Source organism: Manis pentadactyla, chromosome 6 (assembly GCF_030020395.1).
Source record: "Manis pentadactyla isolate mManPen7 chromosome 6, mManPen7.hap1, whole genome shotgun sequence".
Taxonomy (NCBI): Eukaryota; Metazoa; Chordata; class Mammalia; order Pholidota; family Manidae; genus Manis; species Manis pentadactyla.
The window spans coordinates 23,740,647-23,760,085 of record NC_080024.1 but is presented as its reverse complement, the minus strand read 5'-3'; the positions used below and the strand labels follow the sequence as shown (position 1 = coordinate 23,760,085).

The 19,439-nt window shown below is 36.7% G+C and overlaps 1 protein-coding gene across 5 annotated transcripts in view; it reads right to left on the bottom strand.

Moving 5' to 3' along the window:
* Positions 1-4,522: 4,522 nt before the first annotated feature.
* ERBB4 (erb-b2 receptor tyrosine kinase 4) overlaps positions 4,523-19,439 on the bottom strand; it is a 1,101,636-nt gene continuing 1,086,719 nt past the window's right edge. For 3 of the 5 annotated variants that reach the window (XM_057503587.1, XM_036926862.2, XM_036926861.2), the window contains 3 exons: positions 16,642-16,689; positions 15,541-15,838; positions 4,523-12,734 (listed from right to left, as the gene is read on the bottom strand). In XM_057503587.1, the coding sequence (XP_057359570.1) occupies positions 12,289-12,734; positions 15,541-15,838; positions 16,642-16,689 (792 nt within the window). In that variant the 3' untranslated portion in view covers positions 4,523-12,288. The remainder of the gene's footprint in view (positions 12,735-15,540; positions 15,839-16,641; positions 16,690-19,439) is intronic. The other 2 variants (XM_036926865.2, XM_036926863.2) reach the window with 1 other exon arrangement.

Here is a 19,439-nt window from a genome sequence, read left to right as displayed (position 1 = left end):
GAGAAAAGTGAAAGATTCTGGTGGGTGTCCATGACTAGAATTCGATTCTATTTATAGAAACATGATTTTGTCCTGCTCCCTCCCTTAGGTCACGTTTGGAATGCAAATGATTACCGTTCTCTGCTAGAACCTCGGGAAGTGGCTTTACAGGATTTTACTAGTCCTTGGATCAGGTGTAATAGGGTACATGTGTCAGCATGGAGAACCTCAGGTAACAGGATCGCGTTTCCAGGGTCTCAGAGTAGTGTGAACAAGCAAATGTTACTGTTTCCTCTGGGAAGGTCCAGGGGTTTCCAGGAGAGTTTGAGAACCATGGTCACATGAAGGTCATATGATAGTAGAATATGCATTAGAGCAAATGGCTGGACACCAGATGGAAATGTAGACATTTCAGAAGACGACAGAGTAGAAGACTGTTCATTACCAATAATCAGAGCTCTAGTGTATATTCTAGCAGATGCCACCATCAGATATTGGCCAATGAGTAGACAGTTTCCTTCATTGTCACAATGCTACATCAGCCATGTGTCAGAAAAATTTACATTTACTCAATATCTACATGTGCTCCCTTGAACCTAGGCAAGACCTGGTGAGTACTTTTGACCAATGGACTATGAGTAGAAATGCTGTGTCACTTCTGGGCTATAGCAGTGAAACATCCCCATTGACCTCCCCGGCCCCAACATTTTCTCTTTTGTGACAATCATGGCAGTAACATGTTGAGAGAGATGAGCCACAAGATGAAGCTAGTCTGATGCTTCAGGGCATCATTTGGAAGAAAACTGTCAGATCCACAGCAGAAATAGATTTTATGTGACAAGCCAAAGACATCTTGGGGTTAATTTATCATTCTTACAGAATCTTGCAGATCCTTATTCGTATAGGCCCCAGAAGTTAGATGTTACCTCCAAGATGAAGTGATGGGGAAAACCTTAAGTTGACTGAACTATTTTGAATTCATTCTGAAAAATCCTTAATTAGTCAATTTATGTTTTCTATTAACAGATAAACTGGAGATTTGGAAAGACACTAAGTTTTGTTATAGGAAAAATAAAATTATATTTAACACACACGAGTTTAAATATTTGAGGAAAAACCACACCTGCTGCATCATTATTATTATTAGATAGAATATAGCATAAGGAATGAAGCATTTTGATGTCAAGTAGATTTATGTTTCAGATAAGCCACATTTGAGTGGCCTTGAACAAGCTTTTTAACCTTTGTAAAATTTTACTTTCCTTGTTTATGAAAACAAGGAAATTATTAGTACCTAACTTACAGGGTTGTGGTGAACACTGAACAAGACAATGAATGCAAAGTTCTTAATACAGGGCCAGGCATATAGGGAACATTCAGTCAATGTCTATTAGTATTTTCATGTTGTAATGGCTGGAAGTTAACACACACATAACAGCTTTACACTGAATAAAGGCAAGACGATTAAAAAAATTCCTGTAACACATGGAAGATGACATAAGATGTTTAAGATAACTAGGATGAGATATTAAGAATTTATCTTCAGGGTATTTTACGATGCATATATGACTCTCGCACTAGTAATCAGGAGGCAGCTAACAGAATGTCTTTCAACATTGGAATCTTTCCCTTTGTTTTTAAAAGAGACAGAAAACTTGGATGATTTCATTTGCAGAACATTCTATTTCTCTTGGAAATATAAGTAAGTAGAAGTAGGTTTGCAAGATGGGTGTTGTTCTTTTTAAAATCTATTGGTAACTTGCAAGGGCAGGTACTTCAATATTCCCATGTCTCCTGTGTACCATTTGGTTTACAGTCTCCTGATTGCTACCTTGTGGTGAATTGTTCTCTTTATGGCTTTAAAATTGCTATCAGGGTGACAGTCTTCTGTTTCTAATCTTAAGACAGTTGTCTGGTGGCTTTGCTCCCCATGGTTTATCATACAGCTTGATGATCCTGTGGAGGGAAATACAATTAGCTAACTATGCACCTGCTCGGTTTACAATTTTATGAGTGTAACTTGTACTGTGATATACATCTTGGGACTTGTAGTGAAATCACTTGAAAATAGAGATTCTGTATGAAATTCTGCAATATATAAATATATCTAAATATTTGATGTAATATATTCTATGTATATGTACACATACATGTGCATGTATATACAGACAGTCCCTGACTTACAATGGTTTGACTTTACGGTGGTATGAAAGTTATATGCATTTAATAGAAACATACCTCGAGTTTTGAATTTTGATCTTTTCCCAGCACGTGTTATGATCTGCTCCTGCAGTGGTAGGCAGGGGCAGTGAGCTGCAGCTCCCAGGCAGCAACACAATCACGTGGGTCAACAACACATTTGCAATAATTCTGTGCCCATACAATCATTGTTTTTCACTTTTAGTGCAATATTCAATAAATTCCATGAGATTAAACACACTTTATTATAAAATGGACTTTGTGTAAGACAATTTTGTCCAACTGTAGTATGTAAGTGTTCTGAGCAAGTTTAAGGTAGGCGAGGCTAAGCTATACTGTTAAGTATGTTTGGTGTAGTAAATGCATTTTCGACTTAAAATGGTTTATTGGGATGTAACCCCATTGTAAGTTGAGGAAGGTATGTACCCCACAGGGCTTGTAAAGTTAAACAATTGCAAATTTGGGAATCTTAGGGTGTGAAGCAGAATAAAATAGCTAAAGTCTCAATTCTGATATTCATTTTAGCTTCTAACCTTATTCCCTTATATACCTCACAATTTTCCTGTATTCATTTTCCTCTTACCATCATCATTTTAACTGAAGTGTTGACATTAGATCAGGATCAGATTCTATGCCATAAGTATTTTAGAAGACATTTCCAGTGGCTATTTAGCATGAAGTAAACCCTAGAAAATTTACCAATTTATTTATAAATTAGGTAATTCATGTGAGATTTCATTTATATTAACATTAATGTATGTAATAACATTGCTAGAGAAAAGTGTAGTTACATGCTGTATTCTTTATATAGGGGACAGATGGTGTCTTTACTAAGTAGATTTATAAGACCCTGAGAAGGGACCACAAACAGTAGGCTCTCCACATGGTCATAAAAAAAATTTTTTTTATTCGTGACTATATCGCATTTATCTTTCTTGAATGAAAGGAATCTGATTCTCCATCATAGGTGAGTTGCTCCTGGGGAGGTGGAGAGAAGTTTTCAGTTGTATCAGAAGAGTAGCTGTCAAGTGGCGGTCTTGAATTGGTCAATGGGTCAGCATAAAAGTAGGCTTCTATCAGAGTGAGGTTCCCCTTTGCAGAGGGAGGTGGAGGGTTAACAAAATGGAGGAAAGAAAGATATTTAAGTCAGAAGCTTCTATTTTGAGGGTGAGTACCACCACTTAGTAATGGTCAGATGACTCTAGATTTGCAATTTTAGTCTTATTTTTCCTATCTGGATGACCAGCAGTATTCCAATAATACTTATCTCAAAAAGGTGTAGTAAGCCAAATGAACAAACATATTCAGAGTAAGTTTATAGATGGTAAAGCACAGTGTAATTAATAAATATCACAATTGTTATAAACTAACATGGTGCCACTGGTAATGTCAACTGTGCCTTCAAACATTGGAAACACAAGTTGTTTCTTCCTCTTCCTTTGCCTGTCAATGGCTTAAAATTCAAAGTCCCTTCACATACCTCACCCTGGACACTATGCAATGACCATGATCTCAAATAAGTGGTCTAAGCATCCCAGGGGCAGGATGTGTGCATGTGCATGCACATTACAGGAGGTGCAATCACCAGGATACTTAAAGACCAATCACTGATCAGATTTAAGAGACCTTGCTCCAGTATATTATGTTGAAAATATATTTTCTGTACTCTTTCTCAGCTGAATCATATCTAACTGAATAACCACTGTAGTTTGAAAGAGAATCGTGAATGAGAAATTATTGATATCTTGAAGTTCCTACACTTAGAAGTGTGAAGGAATAAGAAAAAATATTTCACAAGAAAAGTTAGGATAAGAAACTTTAGAGAGGACCTTGTTCACATCATCAATATATTTGAAACTCACACATTTCTGTGGGCTTGTCTTAATCACCAGTCAGTATACTATCATCCCATTCCCTCTCCACCACCTCAAGAATGGGACTATCATTTGATATTCCTTATAACAAAAGACTTGCCAGAACCATTTTTCTGAACTACACTGAGGGCAGAAAAGAATAAAATAAAAAATGTTATTTGGATACACCCTATCAAATATTTCATACTATTTTTCATTCTCAACAAACCAAATCAATCACAATTAAGCATAGTCTGCACAGATGTAAGTCTGTATGAATCAACAGGAATATAGGCTAGATGTAAAAACATATGGAATGTATCATATTTCAAACAACCAAAGAGTTCCAAAGAACAATTAGTGGGATTCATAAATATTGAAAAAATTAGTCCATATTCACATTTTCACAGTATTTAATCTAGGACAGATCTTTCTCTCCCCTGATTGGTTTCCCTTATAACAAATGTCTGACACAGAAGAGAACCTTTGTTTCATATTTTATTGAATTTCATTTATATTAAATTAAAAATATATTTCTGACAGATTCATGTAACAAAAAGGCAGAACAGTTTTCAAATTGTTCAGCTGGGATGATTAGTATGGAATGAGGCAAAGCAGGTCGCATTCTATAATTGCCTTTACAGGTACAATTCTTTCCCAAGGGCCAAAAGAGGATCCTTGAGAACTAACTGAAAAGTCTAATTACAGAAATTTAAAATACCATTTGTCCCTCATTCTCAAATAACAGCAGAAACTGGGGGAAGGAAAGGGAATGGGGTGAAGGGTTGGAGGAGAAGAAATAAGGGAAATTATACTAAAAATATACCTAACATTAAAAAAGTTAGTATGTGTTAAGTGCATAATCCTTCATAGATAAAATAGAAAAAAAATCAAAAGAACATTACACCACACACAATTGGCATATCCTATTGTGTAAGCGAGTGCAGAGGTTGAACACGTCACAATAGTGCTGAACACAGAATCACAAGTAATGTCAAATGATAACTTCCAACTGAAAAGCAACAATCACAAGTCAATTACTTATATACAAATCAACCTAAAGACAATTATGTTCCAAATAAAGATGTCCACAAAAGAAAATCAAAGCAACATTACCCTTATTTACAAATGCAACTAGCCATGTCTTGAACAAGCTATAAAAATACTATTCACATTTTCAAACATACAGTAGTATTTTTTGTTTGTTTATTTAAAAAAGGCAGCTAACTTTGAACACTAGGATTTAAATGAAACATCAATGGCTTACCAGCTACATATGTTTGTACCCCTGTCCTTTGAAGATACTTGTAAGAGAGAGGACTTGTTTTCTGTTTACAAGTTAAGAACACAAGGAAATGAATACAAATGTATATAATACCGTAAGCCTCTGCTTTTTTCGTAAAGTGTCTCCCTTTGTCACCTGAATTGATCTTAGTCAACTGCTTTGATGTGTGCATGAGATGAGGGTTTGAGAGAAGATCGAATGTAGCTTAATTTTTTGTGCTATGAATTGTCTTGCAGATTGATCTCATTTTCATTTGATCTTGTTAGAAGTGCCCAAGAAAGAGAGCAACTAGTTACACCATGTGAAAATGCAGTCTCAGCAGGCAGCATTGCAAGTCCCTGGAGCACACAGTGTGAGATGTAGACACACCAGCCAGAGAGGTGTGCCTTCAAAGTTAGCTGCCCTCACACAGCTGCTCAGTTTAATAATCGACCCATTTAACAGCAGTACCAATTTATGCTACATAGTTCAAAGTACCTTACTTTAAAAGAACAGCCTACATATCTACATTAAGAAAATAACTTTCGTAGTTGATTACTGGAGTAATCCCAAAAGGGTTCTTGGAGTGCGATGGTGTAGTCCCCTCACTCCTCCCTCCCAGCCCCTGAGAGATCCAGAAATATACAGGAAAATCACTCTCATTTTAGGGAAAAAGTACAACCGCCTCCCCCCCCATTAACTGAAGAATCTGTAAATGATATTGAGAACCAGGTTATGTCATGTATTTGGAGGTGTGATTTGCTTTCCTTCAAAAGGGCTACAGGCCTGGGAGAAACATCTGCACATCAGGGATAAAAATAGCAAAAAAGACAATGTGGTTTGGGCAAGTTAGACTATTGCCCACAGGTATGAAACTATATTTGTATATTTGTGCATATATAACCACTTCTCATGATATGGGTAAAACTCATTACAGCCTTGAAAAAAAATGCCCTTAAACAGCAAAGGCAGAGACAAAAGTGGCAACATATTAGACAACATGGATTTTCATGGTAGTGAAACTTCCCTCATTATATTATCTGTCAGATAGATGAATGATCCAAGAATTACAGGTGGCTCTCAAAGCTGAATAGCCTTTACCTTTAAGATAATAAGACTCTTGTGAAAAAAAAGATTACAGCAGCTGTAAGATATTTGCATTCAAGAATAAAATAAGATAAATATGTAAATAAATTAATCTGCTGGCAAGACTAACTTCTCCTTATATGTAAGGTTTTTATGGAAGGATTAAATCTAAGACCTACTAAGTGTATGTGCACATATGTGACTTCCAGAATTCATCACACAGCTAACTCGACTCAAATTCCTACAGAGAAGGACACAGTAAGAGAATTGATCTTCATGGGAAAACATAATTTGAATACCATAAAGTATACTCTGTGTAGTAATTTACTGATAAAATAATTTAAACAATGTTCAAATTGTTAAAATCTTTTATGGAAAAATAAGGCATTTGAGGGCAGAGGCTAAGTCAGTATTTCACAAAGCAGGGTGTGGGACCTCAGCGATGCACTATGGCTTAGGACAGGTACGGCATCAAGAGGGCCACTTTTAACGAGGATGGTAGAAGGGTAGAAAAAGAACTAAGTCGGTGGAAAAGAGGAGAGAGATGGTTATGCCAATAGGAAAAGAAGTAAAGATGGTATTTTTCTCTAACGTCCAGAGAGAAATGAATTTTTCTGTGATACCTAAAAAGATAATCACTTGTAAAGCTGTCAAGAAGTGTTTTCCAGGGGGAGCATGTGAATCCCCCCATGAAACTGGAGCTTAGAGTCTTTTTAGCTCACAACTCGAGAAGTATTTCCTTCTGCCTAAAATTTCACCTGGTCAGGAAGAGGTGAGGGAAAAGTGACCCATCCTACATTGTTGCGCCTCTACTAAATCAGTGAGACTTAACCAGGGTGTCTGAAATTTCTGCTATTTTATAGAGACTTTTCTTTTTAATGAGAAGAACAGAGCAGCCCCGGGTGTTAAAAGCCCTTGGCTCATAAACACACGGGTTTAGGACCCCACACTGTGCTCTCAATAGCTTCATGTTTGCAACTGTGGAAGAGAACTACTCTTGCAGAGGCATCTCTAGGACTAGAAAATTAATTCTACCCAGAAGTATACATCTGGCCCCTTTGTAGTATCAATAATATCATGGTCTCCCCTGATACAGTTATTTTTAAGTTACACTTAATCTACTCTCTGCATAATGTTCTTAAGCAAATAGTGATCAGGAGACATGAGTCTGCCTGTACGTTTCTACCTGGGCACTAAAGCTGTCCTGCAAAGTCCATATACACAGAGGTACAGCAGAAGTCTCTGACCATAGCGTATACAGTAGAAGTTAGTTTATCTGGCTTTTTAATAAATAGAAGCTCTTATTCCCCATTAAAAATCATCAGTCTAATGACCAGAGAACAAAATAATAGAAATAAAGCCGTTTGAAATGCTTAGGTTAGCATTTATTTATGAGAATATTGTCAACTAATTCCCAGTTTTTGTTCTTGGAGATGGGAGGGTATTGTGGGAAAAAGATGTGTTACAAATGTATTTTGTTTGTTTACTAAATGGCACCACTCATTCTTTGTCTCTGCATAAGGTAATAGAACACTGACATTTCCTTGACTGCATTTTGAAGACATCTTGCTTAAAGTCATATGTAACCTATTGCCCATTAAACTTTACAAGGTGGTGTTGGCAAAACAAATTTTTAAAAACTCCTCTTTATACTTAATACATTTAAAAAATGGTAAAGGATTAAGAGAATGAGAAAAAAAAACAACCTTAATTGTAATGTTTTAAAGCAAGTTTTCCCAAATGGAACCAGCTCTTTATAGTCCTACTTTAAGCTAAAACTAACAAATAACAATTTTAAATGGCAAACTTATTTTTTACTATGCAAAATCCTTCCTACAGCTTCAAATCTTTCACTTTATCATGTTACATTATGTTTTGTGGTTAGTTTTCTAGCTTGATTTAATAATATCAAAATCATTTAACATCTGATAACCTAACTAAATCTACATCTTATAGCATTAATCAAGGTTCTGCCCAGTTATATACATGCTTTCATGATCAACTTTTCTATTACCTTATGAACTACATATACTAGTTAAATAATCAACATTTATAGATGGATGAATAATTCAAGTTTTGAAATAAAGTTTAGATAGCTCTAGAAAAACATGTATTTACATCCTTCCCTGTCGGGCTTAATTTTATTTTCCTTTTTTCCTTTTGATACTTCAGAAAGCACATTGGTAGCCCCTGTGACTTCCTGTAGCAGTAGAGCCTCACAGTCCCTTTACTTGTCTTGGGTTTCGGAACATGCATGATCTTCAAGCCATGACCTGCTTTTAGAAAGCGTTACACACTGTAACACTTAGAACACTCTCTCGGCTCTTTATCTCAATGGACAGGTATTCAGCCATTCTCCTAGATCTACTAGGAAAGAATCTATTTTTAGTTCCTGTTTACATAGAATTTGATTCTTGCATTGTTTTTTTATTCTAATTTAAGAATACTACTCAAGAAAGAACTCTTATCCTAACCTAATCCTAACTCTTATCCTAACCTAATATCCAGAAAACCACTTGTTACTCCGTAGTCCAAGAACCTCTTTGTGGTGCAGGATGCTTTATGACTCTGAGTCTACCCTGGTTTAGAGGACATCTTTTCTCACCTAAGAACTACTTCTTTAGCAACAATTTTGTTTTACAGTTTTTCCTTACCTGAAAATAGGATTCCTCAAGATAGGTGAAAGCAACAAAATTTGGTGATTTAAAAAATACAATCTGTATAATTTCACTCTTAATTTTCCTCAGATTTACTCAACTGGTTCTACATATTTGCACTGATACAACAAGCCTCTGGAATCTGATATTCCAATGCCCTTTTCAGGCATTAATTGGTATTTTTAAATTTCACTTTACCGGCTTAAATAAATTATTCTTTTGAACAAATGGAAGTTGTTTTTTTTCCCTCCCTTTCATATACTCTGATATGTTTTCCTAAGGGGAGAAAAGTAAAACAAAAGAGAAACCCTAGAACAATGGAAATCAAGTTTGTACTACAGAAATAATTCAAAAGGAACAATAAAGTGGAGTTCTGTGAAGCATTTTGGGTCATTGCAGATTATATTTGCTTCTATCTCCAGTGATTAGTAGTAGGTAACCTGTTGTATAAGGAGCTCATGTACTGAGGATGAATTAGAAGATTATATTTAGTGGATACATTTGTGACCTTAACAGTAAATAATTTTTCTTTCCTTTACCAAAATAAGTGATTCTGCTTGGAATATCCCCGTAGAAACCATCTGAATATTGTAAATCAAAAGAAAAAAATAAAATTCTAGTATCTAACAAGGGTGCTCTCAGTGATGAGTTGGTACAGATTTATCTAGAAAAAAAGGCTCTTATCCAAATTGTCATAAATACTTATGTGAGGTCTACTTTTTCTGGAGGCTTTGCTGAATGGATGGGACTGCTGTGAGCTGTTAAGCTGTGGCCCCTGAATCATTCTGTGTCTTCAACCATGGAAAGTTCATGGTTGAACGTCACTACAAGGGATCTTACAAGCCCCTCCCTCACTCCACCTCATTCTTTCAGTTTACCTCACTTCTGATAATTTGGGAAGAAACTAATCGCAACACCTCCAAGATTCTTGGCCAGAGACTAACATCTGCTGTTGATTTAATGGTCAAGTTAGAATCCAGATCAGCCACTAGCCAGTGATGTAATATCCTAGAACAGTATGTTTTTATGGTAACATTGGAACTATCTGATTTGTCAACCTCAGTAGCTTGTACGATGTTCGATTCATGTCCTAAATGAGTTCACTGGAGATCTTTTAACAAACAGCTGGTTTTATGACGACTGCTCATAAAATTATGGAGAGATTCAAATGTCATCCCAAATAAATTGAGACTGTAAAATCTTTAAGTTAGGGGTAATATTGCATTTATCTGGGTGTTCCCCACATAACACAGTGCTTTTAGTAGACTCTAAATAAATAATGGTTGAAAATATAAAGAGAATTGATGAATGGATTTACTTTTTCAAAATAGGCAGAAACAGATTTCTTTGCATGTCTTTTCTTTAAATTCTCTGCTTTGCCAGTGGAGATTTTTAGTCTAATTGTGTTCTTTTAGGCAATAAACTTGAATTTAACCTCAATATTTTAACATTAGAAATAAATATTTTTTTTAAATCCAAATGACTTCAGGCTCATTTTCCTAGGAAAGAGACATACATCCAATTTTCCTAATTACTGACCTTAGGCTCCCTTTTCCTGGAGACTCATTCTTACTGTTTGTTCCCATTGCTCATCTTAACTATATACACTTTTAAAATGATACATAATAAAGAGGGTTCTAGAACAAAGATGCTGTGTTTGAAGAAAAAGTTATATAAAGTATCAAAAGATTAATATGTTAGGTATTAAAATAATTACATGAGAAGATTTTTCATGTTTATTTACAACTTTTGACTCAAGGACCTATCTATAAGTTGCAAATGTTTGTGTATTTCATTTTTATTATACCAATTTATGTGCAAAGTTACCTTCCTCTTAATATAAATAGAGTCTCATACTAGAAATTCCATGGAATTCAAGCCAATCCTTACTTGCATTCCTTCATAGGGAAGATGCAAACTGGACAACCCTCCTCTTGTAACAAATGTGATGTCACACGTGGACAATGTGCTGGACCTCTCACCATCATCCTTGGATACCGTTCCAAAGTTCTAATTTGCTTGGTTTGGCATGTCCACAGTCTGTCTTTATCTTAGCTCTTTTTTTAAAAAAAAATGTACTTAAATTAGTTATTTTGCTGGTTGCTTCTATATTGCTTCATTCAAAATCCAAAATGGAGTTCAGAAAGAGAACAAATAAAATTATAGCATAAGTGCAAACTACATTTCTGAGTATCTGCCAGGTAGACATACCCAATCCAGTGTGTTTCTTCCAGTTCAATGGGTTTCCCCCTGAAAGTGTCAGTAGTTTCATGAACCACACAGTACTGTCTCTTAGTTTCCCTTCTATGCTTAACATCACCAACTGCCTATCAAGCTCTGTTACTGATGGAGGACAAGAAAATGTTCAAGAACATACAGGATTGGAGGGCTATATATTTAATAGTGTAAAACATGAAAGTTAGATTTGATGCAACATCTGACTAATATCTTGGCCTCCAGTTCTAATTTTAAAGGCTGGGCACTTAAAATGGTGGCCATTTCACCATATTAAAATATGTATTTTATAATTTTGTCAGTACAGGACAACACAGAAGACTTGATGTAAAAATATTTACAATTAGAAATTCAAGGCAAAAACAGGGGAGAAAATAATATGAAATGACAGATCAAAGCAAAACAATACAAAACAAAAACAAAAAAAGCCTTCCAAACATAATTACTGGTTATAATTTTGACAGAGATTCAAAAATTATAAAAGCTGAACTGGCCACTCTTGCCTGTCAGGACAGAAAGTGCTAGAGAAAGAAATCAGATTCTCAATCTCAGTTACTATCGTATGTTATCGAAAAGGTTATCCTTTTGTTCTAATAAAAATTGTATTAGGATTTCAGAGATGCTGAAAATGTACACATCAGTTCCTGCAGATAGGAACAGATAGCATGGGTCTTTTAAGCATTTGCCTTAAAAAATAATAATAATAAAAAGTTGAGAATTAGTTTGGCGGCAGGCAGTATTGCCTTGTGTTCACTGGTCCTTCTCTAGCTGTTTATCTCCTGACTAATCCATACGGGGAAATGAAGAAACAGTGTGGTTCCTCCTATCTTTCTCTTTCAGTCCTTCCTTCTAAGGTTCAAGTTAGATAAGTACGTAACTATCATTGCGTCTCTGTATCTTCCACTGGGAAGCGTCAAAACTACTGGCCTTGGGAGTAGAAGGAAGACTTTAAGAGAAAGAGAGGCGGCGGGGGCATTGGAGCGGGCGTGGCTCCCTCTGAAAGCCACGGCGGAGCTCACACCACAGTATTTCGGTGTCTGTAGGGTGGAGGAGGCAGCACAGTGCCTGGTTTCAGCGAGAACTCAGAGAGGTATTCAGGATTCTCTGCCACTATAGGCCGGATCCGCCCATTTTGTTTATAAAAATATTTTGTGCTGTACTCCTGCAGGTAGTCTGGGTGCTGCATGGTGCTCCGCGGTGGGAGGCTGTGGTTCCAGTAGTCGGGGTTGTCGAATGCCTTCTTGGCCTTCTCGGGCACAGACAGTACGCTGTTCTTCAGGTACTCGGCGTTCCCCAAGGCGCTGGCGAAGGTGTTGAGGTACAGGGGCTCATTCACATATTCATCCTCTGCCTTGGGTGGACCACCGGAAGCATTGTGATATTCGGGATTATCCAAAGCTTGCAGGTCTCCGTTTTTTCTCCGAGAAACAAAAGGGTTCTCCTCCACAGGATTCAGGTATTCTAAAGGAACACAAAATTATCATTTAACATCTACTTTCCGGAAAATGTTCATCAGACCAAGGTTATACTGAAAGGTTAGCTTCTTTCCCAACAGATTTGTTTTCATGAGTTTTCACAAAATCGATTTTGTTTCCTACTACCGTCAGATGAAAAAGGAGCCAGCGGGCCAGATATGTTAATAATTAGGGCACCAACAAGGTGGGGATCAGAGTGCCTGTCCCTTACATTGTTCCTCTTTCCTTGTATTGGAGTTTGTCTCTCCTACGTATAAGGCCAGTTGTTTAAAAGCTTCTCTTTCCTGAAAATCAGTAATTTATGTTGGAAGATAAAACAACCTATCAGGGTTAACTAGCCTTTAAATTGTGAAGAAATGGGAACTTTTTAGAGGATATAAGAAAATAAAAAATATCTATAGCTTAATTCCATGCCGAGATGAATGGATAAAGTGAAGGCTTAGTGTTTTTTAGTCTGTATAATTTGCTATAAATGTGTGTATCAGTAACAAGGATTTGGTTATAGACGTTCCCATAAAGCTTTAAACTCAGGAAAGGAAACATCTACAGAAAAGACTCAATTAAAAAACAAATCTGATAGACATTGAATGTGCCTCCAAATCGACTTGTTTAATAATACATATGCTTAAAAATAAAGTATGATTATAACATTTATTTCCAATGGCTAATTACAATCATAAAAGGATTCAATCATATGAAATCACTATTTATAGATTGAGACCAGTCATACAGTAGCTATTTTGTATGATTCAATCTAATACATTCATCTAGAATAGGTTTTGGCCCAGAAATGTTTTAAATGCTTCTAATTAATGCTGCTCCCCTCGAATTTCATTCCACCTTTATGTCTATAGTCCAGACTATATACAGATATACACACGATAGACCATCTTTTGGCCTTCTCTTTTAGAATACACACAGAGATGACCCTTCAGCTATTCCCATTTTGGTACTGGGGAAGGGAGAAGGCATAATTGTTTGTTGAGATGCCTCCATTCTGAAACAAATTTTCTATCCTCTACACTTAGCCAGACACGTAGACAGAAAAATCTTGTCAATCCAGGGTTATTTTTCTCTGGATATCGTTAAATATTATAGTTCAGTAATATAGCCTGCTGTATATAATTAAGTATTTAGTACCATGTGCATGTTAAAAGACAATACTGATTATCCCATCATATACCTGAATTATAGCTCAGTAGTTTACTGTATTTATAGAGCTGCATTTTTCCTTCTTTATGGACAGAAAACGGATGTTAAATGCTAATGAAGGATACAATTAGTGTTGAACTAGAATTCAGATCTTCTAAATCCTATTGAGTAATCTTGTTCTCCTGCACTGCTTTCATTATTGTCCCTACAGCAATAAGCTGAACTTTTCACTTCATAACAAGTTTTAATTTGAATGATTCTCAAAGCTACAGTCATCTTATGAAAAATGTATGCAAAAACTTATAAAGGAAAAGGAATTTGATTCTTATCAGATTCTTGAGACTTCTTAATTGAGAGTGTAGGAATGTCTGCACTAAAATTTTCTACTTTCTGAGAACTAGGCTATAACCTTACAATGAATTATATAAACCTATATAACCTTCTATGGAAACTTGAGTCTGTTAATATTCAGTGACAAAATCTAGGGATGGTCTACAGTTACTTAGTCTATACAGACTGATTTACCTTTCTCCTCAAAGGTTCATGTTACCTTTTCTCAATGCAAGCTACTTATTAACCATCCCGATGCAAATGTGTATAGCCAAGCAGTTACATAGAGAGGAATAACTTGATGGTTGAGTTGAAAATCTTCCCAGAGAGTATTCCACTTTCAGAGGGATCTGCCAGATCTTGTCAAAATTTGTATTTGTGCCACTATTCGACTATTATAAACACCCTGTTCTTCATTACAGTAATATTTTTATGTGTATCTAGATGGACATATTTTAATAGGATATTTACAATATGCACTCAGGAATCCCTTAATTGCATTTATAAAAATGAAGATAACCATATTTTAAAGAACATAATGGGCCCTCATAGAGAGTCTTAAAATAGAGTTTACTGTTGCCGCTGAAGACTCTGAGACACCATCATTAGTTTTAATAATAATCATCCATCTTTTCTTTTTTGTTAACATAGAAGGAAAGAAGCTTTTTCAAAACTGAAATATTATTTTATTTAAGTGTTTAACATTTTTACTACTAGCTTTGTAAAGTCACTACTGTGCTTTGTAAAACCACAAGCTATGAATATTTTTAAGATGCAATGGTATACCTACAAGTATATGCAGGGTCAGAACTTCAATTCTTGAAGTGTGTCACACAAGAAATAATTTCTTGTAATAAACTATATCATTTAAATGACATCATTTTAAAGAATCAACCAAATCTTTTATTGGTGCCATCAAAAGCTTCAGACATTTTCTCAACAGTACCAGTCTTTATGATCTCCACAAGGTCTCCAATAAAACAATAGTTCTGGTCTTGGGGTATGCTACACCAATTATTCCAAAAAAGAGAGCTTCTCAAACTTGATTATGCATAAAAGTCATATGGGGGCCTTGTTAAAATACGGGTTCTTATTTAGGTAAGGACTGAGATTCTGATTTCTACAAAAGGCTCACACACAATATGGATGCTGTTGACTCATATGATATCCTGCAAATAGCAGCAGCCTAGGCCTTTCTTGGTCACAAATATTACATAACCCAGTGGTTTGGCAATTTCCTTCCTGTACTTTGCATATTTTGATGGAGGTGAACTTCCAATGGCAGTCACTTCTGAACATTGCCTTTGTACCTTGTTTGGGTTTGTCTCGCATAGGGGTCATGTACCCTTCTTCGTCCAGCTCTCCTCTTGGGCTCCGTTCTGGGGCAAACACCGTGGGGTCAGCGCTGTACCTCTGGGTGCTGCTGTCTTCTTGGATGTGGGGCGCCACTGGCTTGCGCAAAGTGCCATTACAGCAGGAGTCATCAAAAATCTCAGCTGTAGCCCCCTGAGCCACTGGAGCTTCTGGGATGGTGCTGGTTGTGGCTCTGTAGGGCACAGGCACTCCTTGTTCTGCAGCAAAACCCCCGTCTCGGTATACAAACTGGTTCTGTCAAAAGCAGAGACACATATTTATTATTAGGACCAGTTGTAGAAAAGACTGTTAAAAACCAAAGGATTTGGAAGCTTGTCTTTCAGAGAAAAGTCTGAGTTTTTGAATCGGGTTTCCCCCATAATGGTTAATGAATTCGAGTTACAGACTAGGAACACCTATTCCAATTTTTCTTAAAAATTAAATCTCGGTAAAACAATCTGGAAACATATTTTTTAATTTTACTAACCACCTAACACATGATTTAATAAAAAGCATTTCTTGACTTTGAAATTGCTTATTTTTTATATAAATTACCCCAATTGCCTACTTTTGATATAAAATTCAAAATTTATGGAACATTCACATGACAAACAGCAATGTCATAAACTGTAGACAGTTGCCATTAAGAACAGAAACACAGCGATGCCATTGGAATGGTTTTATTTGCTTATTGTTTCTATTCCATTATTACTATGACTTTGAGTCTCCAGTACCTAACTAGAGAACCATCACTGCGATTCTGACTCATTTTTAGCACACGACCTATAATCATGGAAGTAAAGATAACCTCCTCACCCAGAAACATAATTTATGAGCCCAGGTGATCCTTCAGGTAAAAATCAAAAGCTACAGTCGATGCAGGATATTTCAATTTTGGATTATCTACTGAGATAAAAACAGCGATATAACCTACAGAAAATTCTTGACTCACTGTTGGCAAAGATAAAATGAGGAAAGTATGGGGAGACAAGAGAGAAGAAACATGGAGAGCAAGACTCAAAATCCTAAAAGATGAAGGTTGATTGTGAAATACTTACTCCTGACATGGGGGTGTAGGCAGGAGGAGGGCTGTGTCCAATTTCACTCTAATAGGAAAGAAAAATGGAATGATGGATATAATAAGAGGTAACATGAATGAAAAAACAAAAACAAACAAAACAAAAAGAAAAGCCACATGACTTGTATGAATCAATGGAAGAAATCATGCACAACAGTGAAGTCTGCCAAATGGTGAAAATCTTATGCACTTTGATTATAGGTATGTTCATTTATGTGTTTTGAGGATATTAAATATTTTAATACCATCCCTCCTCTTTCTGTAAATGAAGAACCATTTCTTTCCTTACATTTTAAATGACTGAAATGGACCTACACCCCAGCCTTAACTTTTCTCTTGTAAAAAGAAACTTATCTAGGAGATAGAAGAGGATTTCAGTTTGCTTTGAATAATTTTTGTTATCCAGTTACATTTTTTATACCATTTTAGCAGAGTATCAACTCTTTGTTTCTCCTTAAAAAAGATGCATACTATTTTCTCTTTAGTCTTACTTTTTTTGTAAGTTAAACAGAAGAAAATCTTGAACTATCAATTCCTTTTCTGGAAATATGCTTTAGACATGTTACTTTCATGTATTTAAAATCAGTTAAAATCAGATCTCAGTTAAAAAAACAAAAAGACATCAGTATTCTTATAGCTTAATACTTCAGCCTATGGTTTAAATAAAAGTGGCTATCAAATATAATAAAATATTCAGGATAATGCTGCTTAGGGCAAGTAGACACATTTCTTGAGAACCTACTATGTGGCAGGCATTTTCCTAGGTACTACAGATAATAATGCAGATAATTCAACAATGCAGTTCATTTTGTGAATTTTTCATTCCCCACATTCACTTATGAAACATAGCTAAATATTATTCCAGGTTCATGTTTTCACAATTTAGAGATTCATAAAACAGTCTAAGAAGAATATGGTTCTATGGAGATAAACTATTTAATGTAAATTAATAACAACTGGATAATATAATTTCCCTTAATTAACTTACTCTGTTGGGCTAATCAAGAGGCAAGTTCTGAACTCCTACAGAAAGTTTACATTTTCCCCATAACTGAGTCAATTACATGATGGCATAGAAAATATTCCTCTCCTTCCTTCTCTAATAACACAGCTAATGATATGTTGAAGATTATTACATGGGAAGTTATAGATATAGTTAATGGGCAGTACACAGGGAGTGCTATTGTATAATAGGTTGCTTAATGATTTGTTAGAAACTGTGAGCTCCAGTCCCAATTACAAGTGATGTGGTCAATCAGAAAATATCTCAGACCCTTATTTTCATCATTGGCCTCTCTACCTTATTCTTAGTGAAAACAAAGTTAAGATAATGCATATAAACAAACTTTGTAAGCTCTGCACTTTTATACAAATTTAAAGGACAAATACATTTAAATATTCACATCTGCTAAATCAGATTTTCAAAGTCAAGCAATCAAAATGCCAAAGCTGATAGAATAGATGGAGAGAGGAAGTCGGCAGCATGAGTAGGGCAGCGGAAATCTCCTCTAAAAACCATATATATTTTTGAAAATACAACAAATAAAACTACACCTAACAGAGAGACCAGAAGATACAGTACAACAGCCAGGCTACAACTACACCTGCAAGAACTCAGCACCTCACAAAGGGGGTAAGATACAAGCAGTGACCCGGTGGGATGAGAGTGTTCCCCCCACCCCAGCTCCCTGGTAGGAGGAGAGGAGTCGGAGCTGGGAGGGAGTGGGAGCCCAGGACTGCTAAATAACCAGCCCTAGTAATTGGCACCGGGAGCGCAGACACACATTGCATGGTGTGCTGGATATTAGGGAAATAGAAAAGTAAAATTTGCGAGCTGGTCCCTGCAGCCAGGTCCCCCAGGACAAAAGAAAAGTGAGTGCTTTTTGAAAGTCTTAAAGGGACAGGGCCTTCAAAGATGGACAGAATCCTCCTGGTGCACTCAGCCCAGCAGCTGGGAATCCCGGAGAACATCAGGCACCCTAAACCCCTGGGTGGCAATGCAGCTCTGAAGCCCCTCATGTGATACACAGCCTGCCATTCATCCCCCCTCCTGCACGGCCCTGGCAGAGCAGCCTGGGAGTGGATGCACCCACAGCAGCAGCCCAGAGCCTCCTCTCAGCACGCAGCCACCTGGGCCAGACCCAGGGCCACTGCCAGCGAGCAGCTGCCTGGTGCAGACAGAGGTGTGAAGGGGCACCATTCTCGCAGGAGAGAACACTGGGTGCACCTGCCTCTCCCCGCAGAGTTCTGGGCTACTCCACCTGCTGCGGCTCAGGAAATTAACCTGGAGCCTGCTCCCTATGTGCGGATAACCGGCACAGGGAGCAGAGAAGGGCAAGGCAACCAGCAAGCAGGAAGGGACTTTGTTCTCACAGCTAACACATGTGCTACCTGCCTATGACTACCTCTATCACCAAGAAAAGGCAGAAGAATTTGGTGCAGTCCAGAATCACCCAGACAACCTCTGAGAGAGGACTGGGGGATATAGATTTAACCAATATTCCTGAAAAATAATTCAAAATAAAGGTCATAACCATGCTGATGGACCTGCAGAGAAATATGCAAGAGCTAAAGGATTAAGTTGGGAGGGAGAATACAGAAATAAAACAATCTCTGGAAGGACTTAAGAGCAGACTGGATGAGGTACAAGAGGCCATTAATGGAATATAAATCAGAGAACAGGAATAAAGAGAAGCTGAGGCAGAGAGAGATAAAAGGATCTCCAGGAATGAAAGAATTAAGAGAACTGTGTGACTAATCCAAACACAACAATAGCCA